This window comes from Alosa alosa, chromosome 9 (genome assembly GCF_017589495.1).
Source record: "Alosa alosa isolate M-15738 ecotype Scorff River chromosome 9, AALO_Geno_1.1, whole genome shotgun sequence".
Classification (NCBI taxonomy): domain Eukaryota; kingdom Metazoa; phylum Chordata; class Actinopteri; order Clupeiformes; family Clupeidae; genus Alosa; species Alosa alosa.
In genome coordinates this window covers 24,889,515-24,916,303 of record NC_063197.1, presented here as the reverse complement: position 1 = coordinate 24,916,303, position 26,789 = coordinate 24,889,515, and the positions used below count along the sequence as shown (strand labels likewise).

General features: G+C 39.5%; 1 protein-coding gene and 1 long non-coding RNA gene across 3 annotated transcripts in view; one reads left to right on the top strand and one right to left on the bottom strand.

Moving 5' to 3' along the window:
• LOC125301102 overlaps nt 1-11,366 on the bottom strand; it is a 40,646-nt gene extending 29,280 nt beyond the window's left edge. The window contains exon 1 of one of the 2 annotated variants that reach the window (XR_007194674.1): nt 11,317-11,366. This is a non-coding gene — a long non-coding RNA (uncharacterized LOC125301102). Of the gene's footprint in view, nt 1-6,855; nt 7,129-11,316 lie in introns of those variants that run through there. The other variant, XR_007194673.1, reaches the window with a different exon arrangement.
• Nucleotides 11,367-16,506: 5,140 nt separating this feature from the next.
• tmem161a (transmembrane protein 161A) lies at nt 16,507-25,426 on the top strand. Its single transcript, XM_048253717.1, has 12 exons — nt 16,507-16,668; nt 17,330-17,433; nt 17,572-17,655; nt 17,781-17,878; nt 17,961-18,117; nt 19,870-20,021; nt 20,131-20,194; nt 20,352-20,495; nt 21,074-21,187; nt 21,870-22,044; nt 22,878-22,974; nt 24,002-25,426. Exons 1-12 carry the CDS (start codon nt 16,666-16,668, stop codon nt 24,292-24,294), a joined length of 1,485 nt encoding a protein of 494 aa, XP_048109674.1. The 5' UTR covers nt 16,507-16,665; the 3' UTR covers nt 24,295-25,426.
• Nucleotides 25,427-26,789: the final 1,363 nt, after the last annotated feature.

Here is a 26,789-nt window from a genome sequence, read left to right as displayed (position 1 = left end):
CTCCTTCCTCACTCTCTCTTCCTCTCTCACACACAAGCACACTCACCACACACACCTTTACAGTACCTCCAGATTCCTAAAACGGCACATGGCCATACATGCGAAGAAAAAGGCAAACTGGCTGAATGCGCCATCTATGACAGTATTCTAAACTAAATAGCATTGATATTGCTACCCAAGAGCATCACCTGCAGAAACAAAAACTAATATTCTAAACAGCTGACAAGGAGTCAGATAGTCACTTTAAATCCCGTAATATGCCCTTTGACTGGGGTGATGGGAATGATCATATCGACAGAAGCCACCCCTTGCACTGATGGGGTCTACAAAGCTGCGTGGCACACCAACACTTCTCTCAATTCTTCCAATATAAGCTATTCACTTGTACTTGCTGAAAACGTCGAAAAGGCTACTGAAAGGAGTGGAAACGGTACAAGCCTGTGGTTTTCATGTACACAGAAGACTATGCACAATGCGAATGTCATAAAAGCTATTTATAGTAGGCTACCATGTGGAACTACCAGGGACCATGTGAATGAGTATAGCCTAATACAGAATTAATATAAAGACTACACAGTGGGTCACCACATACAAGTCACCTCAAACTGTCTTACCATAGAATACACAAGTATGGGTTATTCCCTCAAAGCAGTAGGCCAGATGTATGTATATTTCCTTGTGCCAGTGTAACATTCTGCACTAAATAACCAAAAAGTAGCCTACCTAAAAGCTGTCACAATATGATACATTTTCGTACATTTTCGAGTATAAACTAGCCGTTGTCATTATGTATAGAAACATAATATACAGCGTCGAATTAAGTCACGGGTTACACGTAGGCCTACGGTCAAATGTCAACTTAAACCGGCAAATGGAGAGTCCGTGGATCACTCTGTTAAAGCCTCGCTACACACTTGCGCGTCTGCATTATGCAAAAAGTGTTATCATATTTCAAAGAACAAATATCATACTCACAGAGCTGAAGGGATGTAAAATCCATATTTCCTTAGTAGGCTACCAAGGAAATCATTCAGTCAGCTAGGCAACTAGGCACGATGCCTCCGCTCCGAACAATCAGTTTTAAGAACAAGTTGCTTGTATTCAGATAGTTGACGCCGGATAGATTCACAAGAAAATTGAAAAACACAAAATCGTCGTCATCGATACATTCCCCACAATCGAAGGCTTTCTCGCGTTGATGAGAAGAAAGGATAAGAATTAACAGCAACTAAAGGCACCGGTCTCCGGCAGCTCCGAGACAACACGCAAGGCCACTGGTGACAGACTGAAGGGTCTCTACGAGCCCGAGGGGCTCTGCTGGGCAGGGCCAGGGGGGTCACACCGCCAGTGGATGTGTGATGTCACCAGCATTAGCTATGCTTATTGATACACATGGCTGAGCATTTCTGAGAAGACTAGTCTAGATCAACCATGGCAGACGCTTTACTATTTATTTACATATATTTTATATATATATATATATATATATATAATTACTGAGGTACTGGCTGGGTTAGCGTAGAGTATCTAAAAATAAGTAGAGCCTAGCCTACATTTTAAGGATTTATGAAGGTCAGTAAGTCTTTATTACAACATCCACATACGCATTCTCAAAGCCATCAGTATCTTAACATCTACTCTACTACAACAATTTTTCTCCACGAAAAAAAAAACGTAAATTAAACAATTGCTTTTGTTTGCAATTTGCAAATTTGCAATTGTGCAAAACAACATTTCTTGCAATACACTATTCCACTGAGATAATCCTATGGATCCCATGGACTATGGATAGAACTATTAGATAGAACTATTAAGGTCTAAATTATCTAATTCAATTAGGTTAGTCTAAATTGTACTAGAATCAACACATAGGCTATAATAGGCTACACCTTTAGGAATACATCAAATTGACTGCATGGTCACAATATAACAATAGCTCATTATTATTATTACTAGCCTATGATTATTTTGTAAGTCAAGAAACGGGCCTACTGACGGCAGCTACGACAACTAACCAACATTTCCAAACTAGTTGTGAAAGGCCACGAAACAGCTAATGGGGTTTATGATAAACCATCACAATCATTAGACAAAAACAGACCAGTGATGGGATGATTTTAATAATGCTACTGGGAGTACAAGCAGTTTGCCTGTCTCATACACACACTGATCATACAGGTCGGTGAACAAAAGATATACAATGAGCATGTGCCACTCAGAGAGAGAGAGAGAGAGAGAGAGAGAGAGAGAGAGAGAGCAAACACGTCTACTGTCTCACTTCACTGGTTGGTACACACCACATTAAAGTCCCCCGTTCAATTTAGAATGGAATCACCCATTTGCACAATATAACGGGGAAATCAGGAAATGGAATCGGCCACATGAAAGAAAACATAATGTGGAGGTTTCAGAAACGTTTTGAAAGGGCTCATTTGTTGATTTTTTTTTTTTTTTTCTTAATAAAGCCAAATGGACATCTCCTTGCACATTTTAATGTCTAAAGAAGGACCCATTCTGTCAGTGCTTCCAAGAAGAGAGCCTACAACAGGTCCAAAAGAATATCAGGCCATCTAATAACGACGAGAAGTTATGAGCTTTTCTGACATGGCACAGTTGCGTATTCAGAATATGCAAAACAGCAGCCATTATTTCACCGACTGTCTGAAATGTGTGCCAAAAAGTCACGTCATGGGAAATAAACTTTTTATACAGATCCCATGACATTAAAACGTGCGAGGATTACGCTAATGAAATATTAATAAATATCACAGCATGTCATATGTTCAAATTTCCCTTTGCAAACATATGTTGTAGCCCACTTGCCCACCTGATAAAAATGATTCTAACGATGTATAATCTTTTTTTTAATTTTGGGTGGCCAGTGTAAATATTACACAAATTACAGGCAGTTTTTGTCGAAGAATTTCCAGTGAACGTGTATACTGAGGCACTTCGATAGCACTTTTCTGCAATAACGGTTTATGCTACATTGAATTGTTGGAATTACTTTCAGTAACGTGTTTAGGCAAAGTCTGAGGATAGAAGTCACTATCTCAAGTTTCCTATATACATTTATTCCATCAGTCTATTATATATGTAATCTACATTACCTGCCTAAACGTCATCTCACCTGAATGTGCTAAATCTAACGTTATATTCCAACACATCACACACCCCCACACCCACTCTCTCTGTCTCTCTCTCTCTCTCTCTCTCTCTCTCACACACACACACACACACACACACACACACACACACACACACACACACACACACACACACACACACACACACACACACACAGGAGAGGGGTTTACTGGTTGTTCTGCTAAAACTAACATGATTTTAAACAACAAACGTTAACAAACGTTATGAGCAAAGCATTCATTTTGTTTCTGAATATGTCAAATAAGAGTCATGCTCGCTCTGAGCATAATTGTCATGCTTGTGTATGAACACTGTTGTGAGAAAGTCTGCAGAAAACAGTCAGACGGGTGCAATGACATTTATCAGGCAACGAAAGAATCATTTTTGCCATTTTGTCTTGTCTAGAGAATACTAGATTGTCTAGAGTTCCTTTCCATCATAGGCCTATTTTTGCCCATGAAAATGTGTATATTCAAAAAAACTCTAAGCAGTAAGTTGAATGTGTGGTCATTGTTCTATGCATTTGATAATTTAAATTCAAGTATAAATAATTTGGAAATTCTTCAATTCTGAAACTGGTTCTCACTACTAAGCATTTGGTGGTTCGCTTGTGACACTGTTTCAGTTTTTTTCGCTTTGAGCATTTTCAAATATCGTGGCTTAGCCTAGTCTATTGAAGTATTCCACTGATGTATTTAAATGTTTTTAAAGGCAATGCGACACGTATGGTAAAACACTACATATCCTACCATGAGGTGCATATAGGCTACTGTAGCTCAAGCGCTCACGTAGCCTAAGGTGAGACGAGGCCCTGTCCTTGGTGCTGAAACATGCCGGAGCGATTATGTTTAGAATTTACATCCCTCTTCCTCCAATTACAGCATTTGCATTTGGCCGTTAAATGTAGGCCTAAGTGCAACTCATATTTGAAAGCTATGTATTAGGCCTAAATTTAATACGATGTGACCTTCAAATAAAAAAACCTTGCTAGTCTTCGTCCCCTTTATGATCAAAGGTCAAGGCTATACAAACGCCTCAAATTCACTACGGCTCTAAGCATAGGTTGAAAACTATTTTATTAAATAACATTTCCAATTCCATAACCTACGTCTACATTGTTTAAGAACGCTGTGTGCTGCAATGTAAATGGCTCAATTGGTAGCAACATTATGCTACTTCTTCATATATGAGACCTTGATCTAGATAATGTTCAAAAACACATGTAGGCCTATACTATATTGGGCCAACATATCGAGTAAAAAAAAAAGTTTCAACACCCCCATACCTACACCCTTTCATGTCACCATGATGTTGTGTAGAGCAAAAAAATCAGTGTGGTAAATCAATCAAATATTTTCTAGCATAACAACCAAATCAAATTATGCAACTGACTGGGCAACATGTTGTCCATCAGGAAGAAACGAGTATGCTAATAACTATGCCTGATATCACAACATTAACTGCAATTGGATTTTTAAGTAAAATAAAAATGATCTGAAAGATAAGCTACTGTCAAGGTTACAACCATCACTATGAGACGAGTGTGCACATTGACTGTGCTCACCTGTTGCCTATCTATGCCTGTTTTCTGTACAGAATTACAATTATATGTAGGCCTAGGTCATACATCAAGACCATAAATTCAATGATTGGCATGATGCAAATACCATAACCTTATACACTAATAATGCTTTATAAAAGAACAGTAACTGATACCAGTGATCTTGAACATGACATTTTTAAGGCTGATGTGATTAAATTTCAAATAATTCCGCCGAATCCCTTGTCATATCGAACGTTTCATCATGATAATAGTTACATGCGTTTGTTCAGTGAAAGCACGCACGCGCAGACACCTGCGCTTCACAGCAAATATATATATATATATACATATATGTGTGCAAACATTGGTGTAAGCTATACAAACATCAGTAAAACTACTTGTGTAAAAACAGTCTATGACAAAAATCTAACGCCACTTTTTAGAAGGCTTTAAAATGTGCAAAGTCTCCAGCACTGGCTGTTCAAATGTAAGTTCTATCACGGTTTATCTGAGGGGGAAAGCCCACGCTTTCAGCGCGGGGCCCAGTACTTCTGAGCTCTATTGTTGTCTATTGCATGGGCCTGATTAATTAATTTCACACTGTAGCTCCCCAGAAGATTTTCCCACAAACAAGTGACCGAGAAAAATGTAGCCCAAAAGAAAGAAGTCAACATCAAGTTCAACAACGTGCGGTCCCTCATTACCATGACAATAGAGTCTGGGAGCACAGAAGTCCCCTTAACAAGGGGGTCTGGCGTCAGGAGCCTCCACCTCCCAGACCTGGCAGCATTTTCCCAGGCTCCTAGAACAATCGCACAACTGTTTGCTTTAAACGCCTGCGAGGGGGCCTCTGTGCTAGTCTAATGATCGCTTCATACAATGCTCAGAGACAGATACCAGGGAAACATTTTGACATTTTAACACATTCTATATTTCCCTCCTGCGTCGCAATGAAAAAAAAAAACAGTAGTAATGAAATCTAGAGTATTATATTGTAAAACTATAAATATGGCATTGTTCTCAAAAATGTGAGAAACATCGTTATACAGTTTGGACAGTGGCCTTAATTATTCTATGTATAATGCCAGCGTTTAGTATTTTAGCATATTCTGGACACATACATAAAACAACAGTTGTTGTCACCTGTGATTAGGGTTAAAACAAATGCCAAAATGTTGCACTGACATCCGAAGTAGTCAATGTAATCCAAAAACGAAATCACTTGACAGCCATCGACATAATCAAACTGTACACAGAAGTTTCTTCCATTTGCAAGGATAATTGGAGCCTTAGCGAAAAATGTCAGTCGTATTCTACCGCGTCGCCATATGAAGAGAAGATAATAAATAAAATAGCTTTGGACGAAATTAACCAATTTGCGTCTACTTGTTTTCTGACTTTCTGACGACAAGACCTTTCCAAGTAGCTACTTTGCGCAGTGTACTTCGGTGCGTCAGAAGTCAAGCACAAGCCTCTCCCTTTCTCATCGTTGATAGACACCAAAAACTGAGTTCTTCAGTTCACTTGATAGTGAATAGGCTATATGTCCATCATTCAACTTTATGCATGGTGAACGTTTCTCTGAGATGGTTGGCAAGTGCCTAAACGAAGAAAAGTTAAAAGAGAACTTAAAAGTGAGCTTAAAACAAGGAATCAATTTCACCATGGTACAAAGCATAAGATAGTACTCTACTTTCCCCACACAAGTGTCAACAACCAACTTCACTGACAGTGTCTATGAATCTATGTCTCTGAACGTCTATAGGCCTATATACATTTGCGCTGAAAATAAGACGTTAGTATTCCAGAATCCTAGAAAAGATCTTCCACAAAACGGATGGACATTTGTCTTTATGGAATGTTAGGAATGTTACTGTTGTGATCTAAACTTCTTATAATGCTGCCTCCGTCGGATCTGTAGTCAGTGCTGAGAAAGAAAAGGTAACCCAAAGCCGATTTCTGATACGCATACCAAAGCTTTGCGTGTGAAGTGACATTTTTCTTGTGCGCATTTGTCGCGCTCGTATGAGCCTTCAGATGAGATGTCCACCGTGACACCAAGTACCCAAGCTAGTAACGCAGTTGTTGAAACGGCAACATTACACCAAACGCAAGCAATGGGAAATATATGAAAACTAAACAATTAAGACAGACGGAGGTATTACGTTTCAGGATGGATCCACAAGCCAGTAGACAGAAGGCACGGTGTTCCCTGGTGTATCTCAGAGACTCGTTGCTCTTCCATCTCCAACAGGGTAAAGCTAGCACTGCGTCAAATTCAGAAGATTCCACGTCACTCCATATCCACGTATCGATATAAAAACGTACACGTGTTAAAACTGATATTTATTCCTCTTATAAGTTTGGTTGTTTTCCAGATATGAATGACAAGCCGCTCACGATACACCATACGGTTGAGAGAATCACGTTCTCTGATGTTCTCATCATTTCACTACGTGAGCCATTGCGTCTTGACGTCAGGGCTAGGGATAGGCTGCCCTAAAATATTCCAAGACCTAGGGTACTATCTATCCAATAGTAACCGCGGAGATGATTTATGCCAGCAAACTGAATTCTGTTAAAATCTAAAACGCCGTTAAAAACAACAAGACTTTAGCAGAGCATTGAGAAAAAAAAGCGCAAAAAAAGCTCGTTTAGGCGACAGGCTTTGAATAACGCATTCAAGAAAACGGGACTATTTCCGTCTGAGACTCGGGATCTTGAAAAGCATTTTTTTTTTCTAAAAGCAAAGATTTTCTAATACTGACTTTGTCATCACCTTAATCTCGACCAGGAATACAGTGTAGGTATACTTTTGGTTAGGCCAAGCCCACTTGAGCAATTTGCACCTGATTATTGTAAACATGTCTTGTAAAGTCTTGTAACAACCTATTTTTATGAACACCCAAATATGCCCTGAAAATAATAGGCCTATAATAGGCCATACACTTTACACTCTTGTTACTGACTGAAAACTAAATGTAAGTCAATTGAACGTTGATATACCCTATAAGCCTATATAGAGTTGTGAGGGTTCAACCACATTTTAATCAGGTTCAGTTTGTAAATATAACGGATATTTGGCGAATCATATAGACCACACATTTATCATGTTATGATTGTTAAATATGATTGCTTTTTAAATTAACTTACAAGACAAAGAATCGATTTCAAAATTATTTTGAACGAAATTAGCTGTAACCTAGGCCTACTTTATTGTTTTCCGTTTTAGTCCTTTCAATGACCCATTTGGCTATTTTGCATTAACCTGTAAAAACCAAGAAAGTATAGTAACAAATATATGTTAAAGAATTAGGCCTATCATAAAATGAAACCATTATATTTCCCAATTAATTAGTCCATCTGAAAGGATGTTACAGAACATACATTATCCAGCCAAATATTGTACTATCCCAATATTCTACTCAAAAGTAGCCCTAGGCCAAAAGTAGGCACTTGATGTAGGCCTAGGCTATGCCAAAGACTAACTAAAATTAACATTAAAACAATCTGATCTCAGAGAGCATGCAACTACACAGAAATTACATAATATTATTTTCCAGATTAGGCCTACATTAAATGTAAGAAATAACTTACGTGGAAGAAAATTGGCATAATTTTATTGAATGCTCTAATAATGCCTAAAAACCATCTCCGTCAATGTCTGTTCTCAATGATGGTCTGAAAAGAAATGAGTGGGGAGGCTCGTAGTAGGCCTACAATGCAGCTTCTATAAAACAGTAACAGCGACACCTACAGGTAATAGAAATAGCTTGGTCTCACTGCTGTAATGCTGTTAAGTGCAATGAAGAGCAAATTTTATCCGATAGCATGACGGGTGTCTAAGGTCATGTCAGATGCCACTCCTCATGTTTCTGCACACCTTTCGTTTCAGAAGCACCTGCGAAAAAGTTTCTGCTCTGACATAACACCGCATGTTTGCAGAAAAAAAAACATGATAACCTGTCTTATTAGGACATAGCTTGCTTATAGGCCCACCTTCTAGTTATTCGATAATCTAATTTATTACCTATTTAATAAACACGTAATTTCGAGTGCTGCAATAGAGATTTACACATTTATAACAAAATGCAAATAGCCTACAACGAAATAGCCTACAAAGTGTAGGCAATGGGATTAATTAATGGCCTCTCTGGTGAGTTATACTTTAACTAATGCAAGTAGATATAATAAATATTATTATTCATTCATATTTTGCCATATTCATTCATATTTTGCCACGAAAATTAATTAGGATAACCTGTATTGTCTAAACACTTCGTATTCTTGGAAGCTTGGAATGTCGCGTCAGTTTGTTAAAATAAAATAAAAGATGACTAGACCTACAATTGCTTCAAATAATAGCCTATTGATAAGCAATATAAAATCTCTCCCCACTCAAATGTGCAAAATTAGGTTACTCAATTAGCCTAATTATTTATCGTTCAGCTGATGCCATCACCAGGCGTGGCAGGATTGTTGAGAAACTTTCTTTTAAAAAAAATTAAAAACTGCACGGAAGTTTTTAGAATTTTTAAAGGAGAGCATGCTAGGCCTACCTGTAACGTCCTTATTTTTTCCACGTCGCCCGAACAAACATTGTGACATGGTAAAATACAATTTAGACATGAATAGGCCTATGTAGCTTATGGCATAGGCCTATGATAATATAAAATGTTTGATCACGCTAAAAGGAAAAATTAAAAACATTTTAGCACTGTGCAGCTCCCTTAGATAAATGTAGGCTAACTATGAACGAATGCATATTCATAGGCTACAGTTTTAGCGTAGATTAGTGTGGGACATGTGAACGCTGAATTTATAATTAAAAATTAAATCAAGGCTAGGGTATTTGATTTGGCTTTTGGTGGCAGAGTCGACTACCAGTTATAATCAAGTCCGTGAGAAACTTAAACTTGAATTTAAATGTTCATTTAGCCAATTGAACGATAGTGGAATGGCATTATTTTGCTTGAAGCAAACAAAACATCACATCTTGTTTCTACATCGTGTGAAATGATAAAATAGGTATTTGAGTTTACTTGCAAAATTGAAATAGTTCATGTGTCTACATACACCATGAGATTATGAGGTATCTGAGATAATGAGGATCCCACATGGTCCGTCCATCTTCTGTTACAGTTTTTGTTTGATTTGTTCCACTGTTGAGTCCTACATTATGTCTCTGCAAGTGACATATAAACGTGAATAAAATAAAATAAATTGGGGTTATTTTCTGATTCATTCCCCCACTTTTTGGGAAACAAATTATATATACTATGACTGACTATGATATCAACGTAATTTTATGGCATCAAATGAGGCAAGTCAATTTAGGACACACAATATACACCCAGGAAACTTAGAATTATGTTAATGGTCTAGCACCACAATAGTCTACTTGGGAGTAACTTTAAGGTACAATAGACTGTTAAAAGAGTTCCCATGATAGTCAATTCAAGAATATTAGCAAAATAATCAATCACATAATCAGAATAACCACTAACCTAAGACCACATCCATAAGGGTGATTTGTGGGGATCAAAAGGATATGTGTGATTCTATGTAAAGTCTTCAGCATGGTCTCAGAGTGGTACACCTACAGTGTCTGTTGGACTTGGCTATTGGAACTTCCTTCTTGGTATGTCTGCTATATAAGGCTCACTCAAGTAATTTATGATGGTATGACAACAATGATTACAACCAAGGTAACCCTGAAATTAAACTCAAAATGAGCCTGTTTCTATAAAAGCCATGAGAGTGTTTCTATAAAAGACAAGTTATTAAAGATTTCTATGCAAAAGATAAATCTTGCTGATAACACTTGTGGCATGATTCAAACTGAAGATATATCTGTTTAAACTTTTTTAACTGTTTTAAACTTAATTTTGTTCTTCATCCAAATTGTGGATGAATGAAACAATATCAATAAACTGGACATCAATGTGAATTCAACTGATAGGATTTTCAAATTGAGATTATAATGTGAGACATCAATGCAAAGCAAATACTTGCGAGGCTATTTCTAATGAGCTCAAAAGCACAAGCAAATATGTTGTTGTTACATCTTTTCAGGGATACTGTTCAGAACCAATTTGTAGTGAAATCAACATTCTACATGGAATCTGCACAGAATAAGTAGCCTACAACTATACTGCCCAACATCTGCAGTGAAATACAAACAATGCATGTTTGTGGTACAGTACAGAGGCCTACAGTTTTGCCTTCAATGGTTTCTAAAATGTCTGGATCAATTGATCATAATTTCTTAATACTTTATCAGTTTTATTGACACTATGTGTTAAACATGGTTTGAAGTATGCAAGTAAAATTGATATTGATGACATATAGAAACACCAAAAACACCATTATTGTTATAATTTGATCATATGATTTGTGTTATTTTTCTAAACAATTGTTGATTACCTATTCAATTCTGAAATACATTGAGTACTAATGAACTTGCAAAAACACCTGCAGGCCACATTTGCACCAAAAACACCCTTTGGTAAAAAATAAAGGCAAATGATAGGCATACCAAAATAGTCTAAGAACAATATAAGATATTGGTTTCCTATGCCATGAACAGACTAGGAAAAACAAATCAAGAATGTAAAAAATCTTACCTTAAACTTCTCTGTTTTGGGAGAGAAGAGGTTTGGTAAGACTCCCTGCCTTGTGTAGAAAGACCTATTTCCCTCTGACACTCTCCTTTAATTGGAGACAGGCTGGATTTTATGATAATGAGCGTTGACATCAGTCTTAACAACTTAAGCCACATAAAAGAAGGGTGCAAAGGGGCAAATTTGCGTCTCCTTTCTCATGCAATTCCTATGGTCAAGTTCAAGCGCAAGTCTCAATCTCATTCAGTCTGTGACCAATTGGCATGCAAGGCGTGTCCAGCATTCCACCAGGGCCTATGGGGAAATATATGATGGCGGGAAATTTGTGAATTGGACATGTGCTAGAATTTGTGAACATATAAGCACAGATACAAAAAAACAGAATATGAAATAATATAAATAATATAAAAGTTTTTTTCTGATTAAGCTTATATATCATTTAAAATAGACGTGTTTGAGATGCATGTGGTTGTGATGAACTTGTGAACTGAACTGTGTACAAAGGACATTGTAAAATATCTGTGATTGATAGCTCATTCACATAATCTCATGACTACACAGCGTAAATAGAACAGTTTAGGTGAAGGAGCATCCTTAAATTTGTAGATTGTGGCTTTGACACTCTTTGGTAAACTGTATGGAAGCTGTGTCTAACTAAAAATGAGAGCACTGCTGAACTTGACCTATGTAGAGTGTGTGCCAAAATAATCTCAATCAGTCCAGTTGATAAAGATGATATAAAAAAAAAACTAAACTAAAAAAACACTGAAATAAGGTAAAAAATTACATCATTATTTCGATCAAGATTTTACAAAGTGCACACCTCTATAAATCAAATGACTAAAACCCATCCACATTTCTCACTTCAACTGTTCCTGATATGGAAAGAAAGCCATGAGAAAGGTTTACTGAATATGATGTTCAAATAAGTCACTCTTTTATGTCTGATAACTATAATATGTGTGTGGTTTCATCACCTCGTAAATCAGTAATCCCAATCCCAAATCATTTGCATGCACTTATTATTTGGAATTTGCCGCTATTCTGTGTCAAGTTCAGACGTGGTGGTGATATAGTTGGCATTACAATGAGTCAACAGGGCCTTTTTCGAAGCTGAACTTTGTGGCCTCCCTGCTATCCATAATCTAATGAGATATGGCGGTGTGAAATGTCACCGCCATGAATCCTGACCCTCTGGAGCGACCCACCAACAAATCAGTGCTTGCGGTTGCCATAGGCATCCGCTGGCCCTGTGCATGCAGAGCAGCTCTGGGATCATGTGACTGCAGAAGAGGGTGGGGGGTGTGGCCACTTCTGTAGTGTCACAGGCACATTTGCATGCATTCAAATGATGCAGGACAAAAAATGAATGCTGCAGTCAAAAAGAAAATCAAGGCAAGATAAGAAAAACACTGTGCAGTCTCTCCTAGCCTTACACTGCACTGCTCCTCAGCTCACCACCGCTAAAAAAGGCCCCTATAACAAAATTACTCCAAAAGCTACTGTAGTTTTTATTATAATCTTGTTTGACTAATGTTTATTTGAGGGATCCAGAGATTGGTACTACATATAAGTCATATACCAGCAAGGCATCCATGTCTGATTATGTCTTTGAACTTGTAGACGCTCATGGTACTGTATTTTGGTAATTTACAAAATTGAAGACATGAACTTCATCTCTGAATTAGTCAGCACAAACTCTTATTGCATGTGTAGTGCACTGTCTATTGTACCATTTTAAAAATCCTACAGACCTTTGGCTGTTTGAGCCGATGGGTAATTATGCAAAGGAATATTTAAGTTCCCCTGCAATATTTCAGTCTGTTCAGATTAGAAGTGATCAGGGCATGGGCCTCCAATAATCTTATCTGAGACTGGAAGAAGTGGCTAGAGCCAACATCAAAGGCCAATTTAGAATCTGAGGGTATCTTTTAAAGGTGCCATGTATAAGAATTGAGGTAAAAATATCCAAAAAATTAGCTACACGCATCAAAAGAATGAGAGGTATAGGTATAGTGGTATAGTGCTGCAGATATATCAACCTGAATTAGCATGCTAAATTACTAGCCACAGCCCGACAGGTGTCATAATACCAGTTTCGGCCATGGGAGGCAGTTTGCGGGCAACATAACCGCCAGCCAAACTGCAAGACACGTTTCCCGGTTGTTACTCTAGGGTACTCTTACTCTTACTTTCTGGAGGTATACTGCCCCCATTTTTTTATGGAATGTGGAGTATGAATTGATTTGTTGGCGGCCATTACACATGGCACCTTTAAATGGAAAAAAATTGTTTTATGTTTAGTTATGTTTGTCAACATAAACCTCTGATGGGGATCATGATGATATGTAAAAGTTATTCACATATACACATAATGCCATGAAGAACAGAAGAGCCCAATACGTACTAATTAGAAGCACTAATATGCACAAGAAAACAAGGCTGTTTCACATTCTCCTGTAATTTGCTTTCACAAACCTCCTGTTCAGACAAAAGCATTTATAACAGTGGTTCTTTGTAAAGGAAGAAGATTTAGAGGAACAAAAGCACATCAGTATTTATCCACAAGATAGATGTGCACACATGCTGATTACTCATTTGAATACGATAATCATTTTGGCACAGTCAGAGTGAGGCTGCTTTTCTTTGCATCACTAGAAAAGAGAGCAGAGATGATCTGTCTTTGAAATGCACGTCAACAGATTATCTTTCATCGTAATGCATGTCAAAAAACAACCAAATGAATGATGACAAAGGCACTCTGATTGAAGCCCCCCGAATCATTAGAAGTATCCCTAAGTAATGTTACTTTTTCATTTACTTGGACGGTCACAAAATGTGCAAGAAACATAGTGTGGTATGTAAATATCATATGAAATGACAGTCTTATGAAAATGCATGTTTACAATGTATATGTACATATTTCATTTTGTATGATTTTAAACTTCAGGCAAAATCCCCATTTAGAGAGCCATGATATGGCCATAAATGAAAACATTGTCATTTTAGTCTCTCATTCACCTCCCTTGATGGAGAATGGGCAGTGGATAATAAACATTGCACCTTTAGCTGAGGCATGATTGCTTAGAGACTTCTTGTGTGCATAAATTACTTTCTTGGCAAATGAAGACTGAGTATCCCTGTTGTGTTCACTGCATGCCAATGAGAGATTACAAGAAAACCAAAGCGATCTTAAGCAAGCAGTAAAGCATTTTCCAAACCACTGTTTGGAACTAAGTATCAGATTTAGTTGGTGACCTGTCCTATGAACAGATGGACTGACAATGGAAAACGGAAATTACAAAGACACCTATTAGTCAGACACAAGAGTACAGCTGACTTATAAGGGTGACACTGACTGAAGTAAAAGTGTAGGCCTACTGGAAGATACTACAGCACGGCAAGAGTGTCAATGAAGTCACAATAGCAATACTGTGATATCAATGGAGTCTTCTTGCAATGTCATACATTACAGCAGGAGCTAGCTAAGAGAGATGTACTCCCTCTAGGTCAGGGGTGTCAAAGATAAGGCCCAGGGGCCAGATCCAGCCCTGCCAGTAGGTTTCATACGCCCCCAGATGTTTTGGGATAGATTGGGGAAAATAAAGATATTCATCTAGTTGTCAACATCTAGGTATCCACTTGTCATGGACTATGTGTAATAAGCAATAAGTATAAGTATATATACTCTTTTGATCCCGTGAGGGAAATTTGGTCTCTGCATTTATCCCAATCCGTGAATTAGTGAAACACACTGCACACAGTGAGGTAAAGCACACACTAATCCCGGCACAGTGAGCTGCCTGCAACAACAGCGCTCGGGAAGCAGTGAGGGGTTAGGTGCCTTGCTCAAGGGCACTTCAGGCATGGCCTACTGGTCGGGGTTCGAACCGGCAACCCTCCGGTTACAAGTCCGAAGCGCTAATCAGTAGGCCACGGCTGCCCCTATCAATATCTATGACATGATCAATTAATGAAGATAGAAAGAACAGTGGCAGCACCGCATGATAAACCTATGCCTTGTTGGCTCATATGTGGCTGTAGTAAAGGAGTATGTCATCAAACAACAAACCCATGCAGAAAAATGACCAGAATGATCATGACAGTGACGGCCCCTACAAGGTCTCATTCTAACAAATCCGGCCCACTGCCTAATATGAATCTGACAACCCTGCTCTTGTTATTCTTGTGGGTTTTGTAACTTTGCGGACAACTTTTTAAAGCTCTAACACACACAATAAGAAAAGGAAAAACCGGAAAAGCATAATAGGGTCGCTTTAAATAACTGCAAGCCTTTCAGTAAAAACAAAGCCAGAGATTTGGTTCCAGGCTTAGGCCTACATCAAAAAGGCACACTAGACTCAAACAGACTATAGTGCGCAGGTAAGATATTCCTTCTTGCTGAGCTCCTCCTCATGTTAGGTCTTACACTTAGGTCTTAGGTCAGAACTTGTTCAAATGTAGGCCTATTGTGCAAAGGCCTTGCATAATCTCACTATGAAACATGACATATTCAAATGTGCCTTAAATTACCCCTGAAAATACCAAAACTAATTAATGTAAACAAAGGGGCCCTTCATTTTACCTTAAAATGCCATTTTATAAGGTGTGAGTGTGAAACCCCTTAAACTTTAAGATTACATTTTAAGGTGTTAGGTCAGGGGTCATTTGCTGTGATTAAGGGGGTAATTAAGGACAATTTAAGTATATCTTAATTTTATTTTAATCCAGGGATTCCTTGAAAAGGGGGGAATTAGGGGAAAATGGAAAAAGTAAATTAAATAGGCTTTTCTCCTTAATCGACCTAAATCTATGCACATTTCTACTTATAGAAGGGTTTTTAGGTCAAAAGTAAGGCATTTGGGCACAAATATACCCTAGGCTAACCCAAATAGTCTTCAAGCATGGGAAATGTTGGCATCTTACAGTTCGCAGAAATATAATGAAGCTAGTCATACAACGACAAGCAGCTCACTTTTTCCAGATTAGTCGGAGAGATGTATCGTTTTGTTTGTTTCACTTGCAGTCCTCCAGGCATAGCCTAGAAATCTAGACGCACCCTAGCGGTCTGGCTCGTCAGGCTACTCCAGGCAGGTAACAGAATTTCGGCATAACACTTGATCCATCCACAAAGATATAATCGGTGACTCAGAGAGCCAATAAGGACCTTGAATGCTCCATTTCGACCAATAGGATTTTAAGTCCTTATGTGGTAAGCACACCCCTTACTTTGAACGTACAGAGTACCCACATGTCATTGGAGTAGTCTCAGCTGTTCAGGGATTGAGATCTTTGCTGAGAGTTTGTCAATGGGAGACGTGTCCGACTGTTAATACCTCCACAAATACCAGAATGGTAAGTGCAGTTTGCATTTGACATTATTTTTCCTTTGCCTGTGGACGCGTAAATAACAGCATTAGTCTCTATGCCTCTATAAGATAATACTCGTCAACAGCCTTTTTAGACTTAGCTAGCCAGGTGAGTACTCTCAGTAAGCTAGGCCAGTTGGATAACAAGGCTGTTTCTCTTGAAAGCCCGTCACATGTGTCAAATGAGTTGACATGTTTCAAGTTGACTATTATCTCATGTAAGTTACGACCTAACGCAGTGTCCGTCTCAGTTTCAAAGCACCAAGTTCTCCATAATTCTCCTGCAGCAAGCTAGCATTGTGGGTTGACCTAGCATGCTATACATTTAGCTCTGCTTTCCATGGATTCCTCCTCTTCTTTAGCTAGCAAGCTAGTTAGCCATCCCATTTTAGCCAACTTCCTCTGATGTTGAATGACTGGCGCAGTTGTGGCCCTCAGCATAACTGCCTGAAGACTTTTGAGTTTGGACACGTGTACCTAGACGTTCACGTAATCTACTGCAAATTAGAAATGAATGACAATAGGTACACTAGTGGTCTAAAAAAAATCACAATGAGTTGTCAAAAAATATTTGAAACTCCAGTAGCCTACAGTTTGTCTGTGTCTGTCGTGTCACACTTCGTTTGGTGTGATAAACTCTCTTTCAGGCCCTTATGGGAGTACAGCTGGTAGTCAGCTTGCTGGCTGCCAGCATAATGCAGAGGATGGCTCCGCACTGCTCCTTTGCACGCTGGCTGCTGTGCAATGGCAGGTACTGAAGTCTTGTTAAACTTGTTGGTATTGATGTAGCCACCACTGTAATTCATAGGCTATAAAACAGTCATGCTATTTTGTTGTTTAATTTAATTGGAGTGTAAAGCTGAAGACAACGTTTGTTTTCTGCTTTTAGTCTCTTCCGCTTCAAGCACCCGTCTGAAGTAGAGCTTTGTGCCTTGGCTGGGAAGCAGGTGACCAAACCTAACAAGAAAGACAGGTGAGAACTGTCATGGTAGACGTTTGTTTGTTAGTACAGCTGTCTTAAACTGCTACCATCACATAGGCTACTGACAGATTGTACTGGGCTCTTTCATAATGTGTTGTTTTCTCATCTGCCTGCAGAAGACAAAATGGCAACAGAGAAAACAAGCCTCTCACAGTGCCGAAGGATATAGATCTCCATCTGGACAGCACTCCCATCAATGTACTTGATGCCTTAGGTAAATTACCAGATGTGTTTGAAAAAAGAGTATACTATCAGGATTGGATGATTATCACAGCATAAACTATCCCCCCCCACAGTTCTGAGGTTCTTCGTTGAGTACCAATGGCTCATTGATTTTGCCGTCTATGCAACTGGAATTTTTCTTTTCACCGAGACCTACTACAGTGTGGTTGATGCCAGCAAAGAGGTCAACATTGGTGCCATCTGGTGTGTTTTGACTGTATTTTTCTGCCTGTATCCTTCTACTTGGTTCTGGTATGCAACTTGTATATTGCATAATTTATTGTCAACCCTTAAATCCTTTTTTTTACCAGCTATGGGGTCTTTGTGACACAGAAGCCTTGGGTAAAAAAGATATCACCATTGTCAGATCACTGGTCGCTGTTACTGTTTATAGTAGCACTCAAGACTTCACAACATACTATATGCTTCAACAATTATGTATTATATTCAACTGCTTGCCCTGTACCAGAGGTCGGCAACCTGCGGCTCAAGAGGCTCTTTGATCCCTCTGATGCGGCTCAGCTTTTGAAAATAATTAATGAGTATTTCATTAAAATGTATTTTATTTTAGTTCATTCATTTTCAAAATGTAATATTGTAGCTCCATCTGAGTAGCCTAATTTATATAACTTTCCACCTCACTTGACTCCATAACTGTAGCCTGCACAATATTGGTAGGCCTACATTCGTGGTTCGTTGCCATGTCAATATCAAACAAAATCACAGATTTCCCTCCATTCCAGTCAACGACTAGCCTGGCTAGCGCCACCACTTCTCAATGAGACGTGGTCTGGGAACCAAACGTTAATTTTCTCGTATTTGAAAAAAATGCCCAGATCCGTTTATTGGGTGCCACGGATGTCTATCAAATGCGTCTGTGCATAGCTCATCATCGTCTTGCTTTCCCCCTTGTTCTGTGATTGGTCCCCTATCTCAGGCGAAAATTTGCTCCATGGTCTCCAGGCTGCCTTAGCAGCGTGAATCAAATTGCGCGCGCAAGGCAGCATGGGAACACCCAGGCTAGTCAACGACAACACTTTAATTGTTATTGTTGATGTGTGCACTTGCTGTAGGCTAGATAAGGAAAATGTCAAAAAGGAAACGTCAGCGACCACAGCTTGCGAGCGCGAACACAAGCGGGCTGAAATGGGAAAGTTTCCATCCAAAGACTGATTCTGAAAACGCAAAATGAACTGCCCGTTATCGCACACTGCAACGAGTTAGTATTGCTGTGTTAACCCTATTCCACTTGAATGTGAGAAATCTTTCTCACATATGAAAAATATAAAGACAAACCTGTGCTCACGTTTAAGGGCAATTCCACGCAAAACTGTCACATCCATAACGACAACACAATGCCAGATGACAGTTTTGACAGTTTTGGAGTTGCCCTTAAATGATGACAGCCTCAATTCTTGCATGAAACTTCACCTCACTGAATATGAGCCAGCCAGACTCCAAGGCCATCACCAAATCTAATCTCTGGTAGGCCTAATGTTCAATTTCGCCAATGACATGTCAACGAAAATTGAGTGTGTTGATACTTTGCATACCAAAGGACACTGGGAAAATAGGGGGTGGTGTTTAGCCTACATGGGAAGCCTAAGGCCTATAGCCTACTTCTGTCATTCCACTTTACATTTCAAGTTACTTGCACATTACTTTTAAAACTAGTAGAAAATGTATTAAAAAATCCTCTGTTGAATGAAAGTAGCCTAACTGTATGTTAAATATCCAAACTTTTTCTTGTAATCGTTTTTATGTGGCTCTTCTGAGATTTAAAAAAAAAAAAAAAAAATTGTAAAAGTGGCTCTCCAGGCAAAAAAGGTTGCCGACCCCTGCCCTGTACCAACCACATCTGACTAAGAACATGCTTACATGAGTCACACAGACAAGTTTAGTATCTTGAGAGGCTGTTCTGTGTTCTGCATACACAAGCTCACTCTTTCGTCCAGTTTGTCATCCTTGACCTGAGATCATCAGGAGGACTCTGCACACTCTAATGAGCCACTACTTCAGCGCCGACGCGGACGGAGAGAGCTCCGTGTGTTTGGCCTTTGGCTTCCTGTCCCTGCTGGTAGCCATGTTGGTGCTGGTCGTGAGGGAAGACTACTTGGAGTTCGGCCTGGAACCTGGTATGGACCCTTCCCCTGACATGTCATGCTTTGATTATACTTACCACAATGTGGTGTTGAAAGTCTTTGGTGACACCTGTTTCACTTGTGTTACTTGCATTTTGTTTAGGTTTTAACAGTCTTTTTGACAATCTGGAAGTTTTTGCAAAACAGCAAGGCTATTCCGAGTGGTCGTAAGTACCTTTTTAAAATCTTTAAAGAGGGTTACAGACAAAGTAATGTATTTAAAGTTGCAACTAGCTATATCAAACAATTTTAAATTGTTATATTTTATGTTATTATGTTATGTCAAACTAATATATGTTATTTTTGAAATTGTTTTACCATTAGAGTGCCTGTTACCAAGTTGACTGTGAAGCTGGGCTTGGCTACTGTTTGTGGGTTCATTGGTGCCCTGCTGGCTTTTCCTGGACTTCGTCTCGCCCAGACCCATCTAGATGCCCTGCAGATGAATTCTGACCGTCCCTTCGTAAAGTAAGACCAGAACATCCCCCATGTAGAGGGAGTTAGATGAACATTGTTATATTTGAATGATATAACGTAGTCAGCAATGTTCAGCTAAATCATCAGCTTTGTTTGTTGTCTATGGCCTAGATTTTGAACCAGTGTGCTGTAAAAAATGTTTACATTTCATTTCATGGTCCAAAAAAATTAATCTTGCATCAAAGAATTGACAATCATACTGCCCTCCTTGAGCGCATGTTTGCGCTGTTGTTTATATGTAGTCACTGTAATGAGACTCTTCTACAACGAGAAGTTATAGGCTGTGGTTTAATTTTTTGTAACATTTGGGATGATGGTGTGACAAAATCAAGTCAAAGTCAAAAATGTTTCATGGCAAAAAAGGTTAAAAAACACTGGTCTATAGCATATGAATCCATGGCATTATCATGCCGTTGAAGGTTCCAAACTATACATGTCACGCTAGAGTTTATGACTAGTAGTATTGTTGGCTGAAAACAGTATACAAAATGCAGTATACAAATGATGACTGTCATTATAAAATCTATGAAGACCTCTCAAGGTGATGCTATGCATCTTGTCTTGTCCAGAGCCCTCCTACACATCAGCTTCCTCTCCCCTCTGTTGGTGATTGTATTGTGGGTGAAACCAATTGCCAGAGACTTCTTGGCCAATGCTCCAATGGGAAAGACAACAGTAACATTGTAAGCACATAATACACATACACTTATACATAGCCATATTCTACTGCTCTTTATACTGTTCTTACAGCAAATACACATATTTTTCACTACTCTTATAAGGTTACTGTAACTAGTGCTACACTGCACATGTCTGTACATATTTGTCTATACGGTTCATACTGAATATCTATATATTTTTAAATATTATTACTGTTAATACATTTCATACAGTATATCTATATTAATTGTACTACTCTTATAATGTTACTGCTACTACACTGCACATATCTGTACATGTTGTTCATACACTATTCTTACTATATATCCATATCTATTCTGCTCTTATAAAGCTACTGCTAATACATTGTACATATTTATATTTAATGTATTATTGTAAACCATACCACTTTCTTAAATGTATACTACTGTCTACACTGCACTATATGTCTTATACTGTTTATACTGCACCACCTGTCTATACTTTGTACTGTATATCACATTGCACTTTTCTGCTTTTTTGCACTTCTGGTTAGACGCAAACTGCATTTCGTTGTCTCTGTACTTGTACTCTGCACAGTGACAATAAAGTCGAATCTAATCTTATATAATAAGCTTAACCCTAAAGAAGTTATGTTAAGTAATGTTAGCAACACACATGCTTTTTGGCTTCTCTGTGTCCTCATTTGGTCTTTCTGTTGGTCAGGATCCCCAGCTCCATGTTTAATTCGGTGCGTCTGTGGACAGTGGTGGCATTGTGTGTGCTGCGTCTGTTGGTCACGCGCTACCACCTGCAGGCCTACCTCAACCTGGCCCAGAAGTGGGTGGAGCAGATGAAAAGGGAGGCTGGCCGTATAGCTGCCATTGACATCCAGAGGAAGGTAAGGAGTTTAGGATAGATAGATAGATAGATAGATAGATAGATAGATAGATAGATACTTTATTGATCCCCAGGGGAAATTCAAGCAGCAGAAAAAGGCATCATGCTAGGCTAGCTAGGGTATAGCTGCCATTGACATCCAGAGGAAGGTAAGGAGTTTAGGAGGCATCATGCTAGACTGGGGGAACCCAGCCTGATCTGCTGGCGATTTTCTTTTCTCGCCCTGCAGCTCAGGCTGGAAACCTGTGCATCTTTTTCTGCTGCTTTCATTACAATTTTTGCCCGGGCCCAATCACAAGCTGGCTTATCCACCTGGCGCGCTATTGTCTGGTTTAAAATGATGACGATAGCGGGAGAGCCTGGAGCCAGACTAGCATCATGCTACACAGGCATACATATATTTACACAGACATACAAAAAGACACATACATTTTGGTCAAAATGGTGTTTGCACATGCACACCGAATTCAAACTCTCAGGGCATTCCAATTTGCCTGAATAGAACAGCATGTTTGTTTGAAACAACTCCCACTAGAAATTCGGAACACTAAGGTTTCAGGCAAATATAAGTTTCCTCTGATCACACAGAGTTGCATGACTTTACCTTGGAAACAAAGGAAGTAATGAGGTATCATGACTATAGTTTGTTACAAGCACAGCACATGCCTTGATTCTCTGTAAATAAAAGCTTTGTGCTGATTTTTTTTTTTTTTTATATCTGTTTCTGTCTTTAATATTTTTATTCACACTATTGTGCTCTAAATTGAAATGGAAAAGGAGTGTGAAAACAAGGTAACCTGACGTGTGGATGTGTTTCTCCTTGTGCTCTCACAGGTTACCCGCATATTCTGCTACTTGACTGTGGTCACGCTACAGTACCTGATCCCTATTCTGCTGATACTCTTCTCAACCCTTGCGTTGAAGACTTTGGGTAAGCCAAGCCTTCATGAGTTTCGAAAGTCAGTTGTAGATAACCATCATGTGTGTGGTAGCTACCATTTCATAGAAACTATAGTGTTTATAGCCCTTGCTTTTATAGCTAGTTGACAACTTGATTGGACAGATAGCTGTATGTACTGAAATAGGCTGAAATCAATTTTCTCTGTCACATCACTGACAACTGACAGTATAGAGCTCAAAATGAAAAATTGTTTTAAAAAGACAAGCACGCTGCGATAAAGGCGCAATAATTAAGGAAAAAACCTCAGTGTGAAAAGGCCTCTAGACTGCAGTGAGAGGAGAAGTGAAGTGTGGTGTGGAGTTCTCTCAAGAGGCCAAAAAAGCTGTCAGTGGCAAGAGCAGTGTTGATAAAGATGTGAAAATGTGTTGATATATTTATGTTACATAGTCAGTAATATCGAGGCAAATGAGTCATTGGCTATGTCTCAAACCGCATACTTCAGTACTTCAGCTAGTGTGCACTGAGTGCTTACTTTGATTGTGCCCACTTTTTAATGGTTAGTATTATCCCAATATCTGCACTATATACTTGAACTAAGTATTTGAAGTGTGCAACCAGTATTTTAAGTACATGCCCTCTGCATACTTAGTTAATAGCACTCAGTAGCCCCTTCCCCACTGAGCCAAAGCCAAGCGAATTAAGGCTTGTGGAGGCTAATCGCTTCCCCATTATCACTTCTGGAGCACGAAAGTGCCTCTACGGGGCCTCCTTTGGGTTATTGTCCCCGAATTTCTGGCCTCACCTATACCCTCTGGCCCACCTGTGCTTAGTGCTTTTGAGAGTCATGTAAGGGTGATTCAGAGCCAAAACCAGATAACTTAAACTTATGTCAAAGATTGCATTGGATTTGCGTTTCTCATTCTCTGGGTTGAATCCTCAGTCACTAACGCCTGCAAGATCAAATCAGCCTTGCCTCACCACGGCCTGTGGATTTGCAGCTAATGACACCTTCCAGACTCACTTGAGTGAAAAATCGCTTTTTCACATGCTTTTCCAGGTGACTTCTCGTGGTGTTTTGCTGAGGAGACCCCAGGCGTGACTCCGGCTCTGGTCCTCCCGACCTCGCCGCCGCCCGTCCCGCTGGAGGACGACGAGGAAGCCGACGACATGGAGGAGGAGGTCCAGGCCACCGTGGCCCAACTGGCCGCAGCCTTCCACGGCCTGTGTTCTGTCCTCACACCACTCTTCTTCCGCGGCTTCTTCGCCTTCCTCACCTGGTGGGTGGCAGCGTGCCAGGTCATCAGCAGCCTCTTTGGCATCTACTTCCACCAGTATCTGATGCACAACTGAAGGGGCCTCCGTCCTCACGGCCCCCTCTCTTATTGCACTGAGTTCAGATTACAGCCCCCGTGTACCCCGAGCAGCAAGAGTGAAATGACCTTGAAGTGGTGCGTCAAAGTCAAATCAAAAATGGCATGCTGACTGTGGGGCATACAGTAGTTAGGCCATTGGCAGGACTGGACCTGATCACAGAGTCTATAACTCTACCATTTTAGCATGACTTCAGTGCCAGAATGTGTCCTCTTTGCTCATCCAAGAAACAAATAACGGTGATAGCGATTTTATGACAGTCAGTAGCTAAATCAATAGCTTAACAATGGCAGTTTCACTCTGAGTCCTGTTCTTGCCTACAATCAAAACCATTCAGATTAACATCTGATTACTAATATTTATTTTGACATCTACTCCCATACTTTAATATCACTTAAATGTCTTTATAGATGTTGGGTACCTCTAAATAGATTTTATTTCCCATAGTTCTTCAACTGTATGTCCAAAGCATTAGTCAACCATTCACATGCTCAATAGGGAACTACAGTATTCACTGAATACGCTGCTATTCAGATCAAATTTAAGTGCCTGGAAACTCAGGGATTTTGAAGTCAGTGATAGGATTTCATTTTCCAGCACACCAGACCGTGATGAGTTAATCTGAACACTGCTGTGGTACAGTGTTACAAAAGACTTGCAGCCAGCCACGTTTGTCACCGAGAGGGCTCAGAGAGGTTTAGGGTCTCTGTCCAGTTTTATTTGATGCCAAGCACTGTAAACGTACAAAAAAGATGGATTTCATGTCAAGCTTTCATGTTATGTGGGCCTACAGTACCATAATGAGTTTAAAAGTAATCATTTGTATTTATGTATTTATTACCGAGTGCCACATATAGCTTAACTCTAATCTGTAATTTCCAGTGGTACTGTCTCAATTTAATTTGGTGTTCTGAGCGAGGTTTCATTTGTTTTTGATTGAAGACTGAGAAAAAAAGAGCTGTCAGTTGTGCATCTGTGGGTGGTTTTTAGCAAATCTGCTTTTTTCTTGACTGAAGAGATTGTTTTTCTGAAAATTGAATGCTCCATGATGAGTCGTGTATTTGGTACATTTTAATGTTGGTTGAATTTTAATAAAACGCAAAGGTTGATTTTTGAAGTTGCAGCACATTCGGTGTCTTTCTGATTACTTCTTTTTCAAAACAAGTTAAAATATATAGATTGACTCATTTATCTGCTAGCTTTATTATACTTAAGCATCCTGGGGCTTCTGGAAGCATGCATTTCTAGTATTTGAAGTGTGCAACCAGTATTTTAATCTGCCTGTCCCTGACTAACTCAATAGATATTTGAAAAGAGAATGGTTTAATTAGCTGCCAAAAAAACTTGCAGTGAGTGGGTAGGGTAGCACTGGCCCAACAGTAACCGGTCGAATAGGAGAGACATGGGGAGGTGTGGAGCCAGAGGGTCTGACATGATTTATTAGTGATATTATTTCACTTCCACACACCGTCAAGATGGACAATGAGGCCGAGTCGCGGGTCAGATGGTCACTTGTCTGGGCATTTTATTAGCTGGTTGTCTGGGATATGCTTGACTCGAGGCTATTTTTATCAGCTGACTGATGGTTTACTGATCGGGGGAAGACTGGCTGCCTCACATTGCCCAGGGCCCTAGGCCAAGCCAAAAGACTCACATTTACATTCTGGGCATTCCTGTAACTGGGTGAAGAAAGGCACCAGCATGAGCATTTATGGGCCAATGAAAATGGATAGTTTGTTTCCCTTTTAGTAAACCTAGAAATTTAAAAGTATTTTAGTATTTTAATCAGCTAAAATTATTTTTGGAGGGTCTTTAGATACTACAACATATTAACTAATATTGTTAAAAGGCTTAATTGCTGATAGGACTGGGCCTACCAATGTAGGCATACAACTAGATGCACTAGACATCTTAAATAACTGTCTACCTCTAGATGTTGGTGCTGCCAGCCTGGGAGAGAGCGCGGCGTAATGAAGAAGGTGACATAGTTGACATATATAATCACATCAATTATGTGCATGTGTTTTGGAGGCCTTGTCTAATGCCATCTACGGTGTTCATGGTTGCTGGGACTGGGGGCGGACTATTCAGACGTGGCCTGCAGACTGCCCCGTTCTCTAGGGACGAGCCCAGACGCAACCCCCGCAGCCTTCTTTTCACCGTTGATCGCGGGACAGAGGGGCGTGTCTGTCGGGGGAATAATTTCAGTAATTTCTAAGTCGTGGTTTCGAAGACCAATGTGTGCTTCAAGTTTAAAAATTTGTGCGCCAAAGTTGGCATGTAGGCTATGGAATTAGAAATGTTTATTGCTCGATTACGAAAGCACAAGTAAGCAGAGAATGATTTTGATGATGCAGTAGGATAGGCTTAAGCCCACTACAAGTAGCCTGCAGGCGACATCCACCCGGCCATATGCAACAGTATTGTGCAGCATATTACACCTGAATAAATCATTACAATTAGCCTGGTAATTA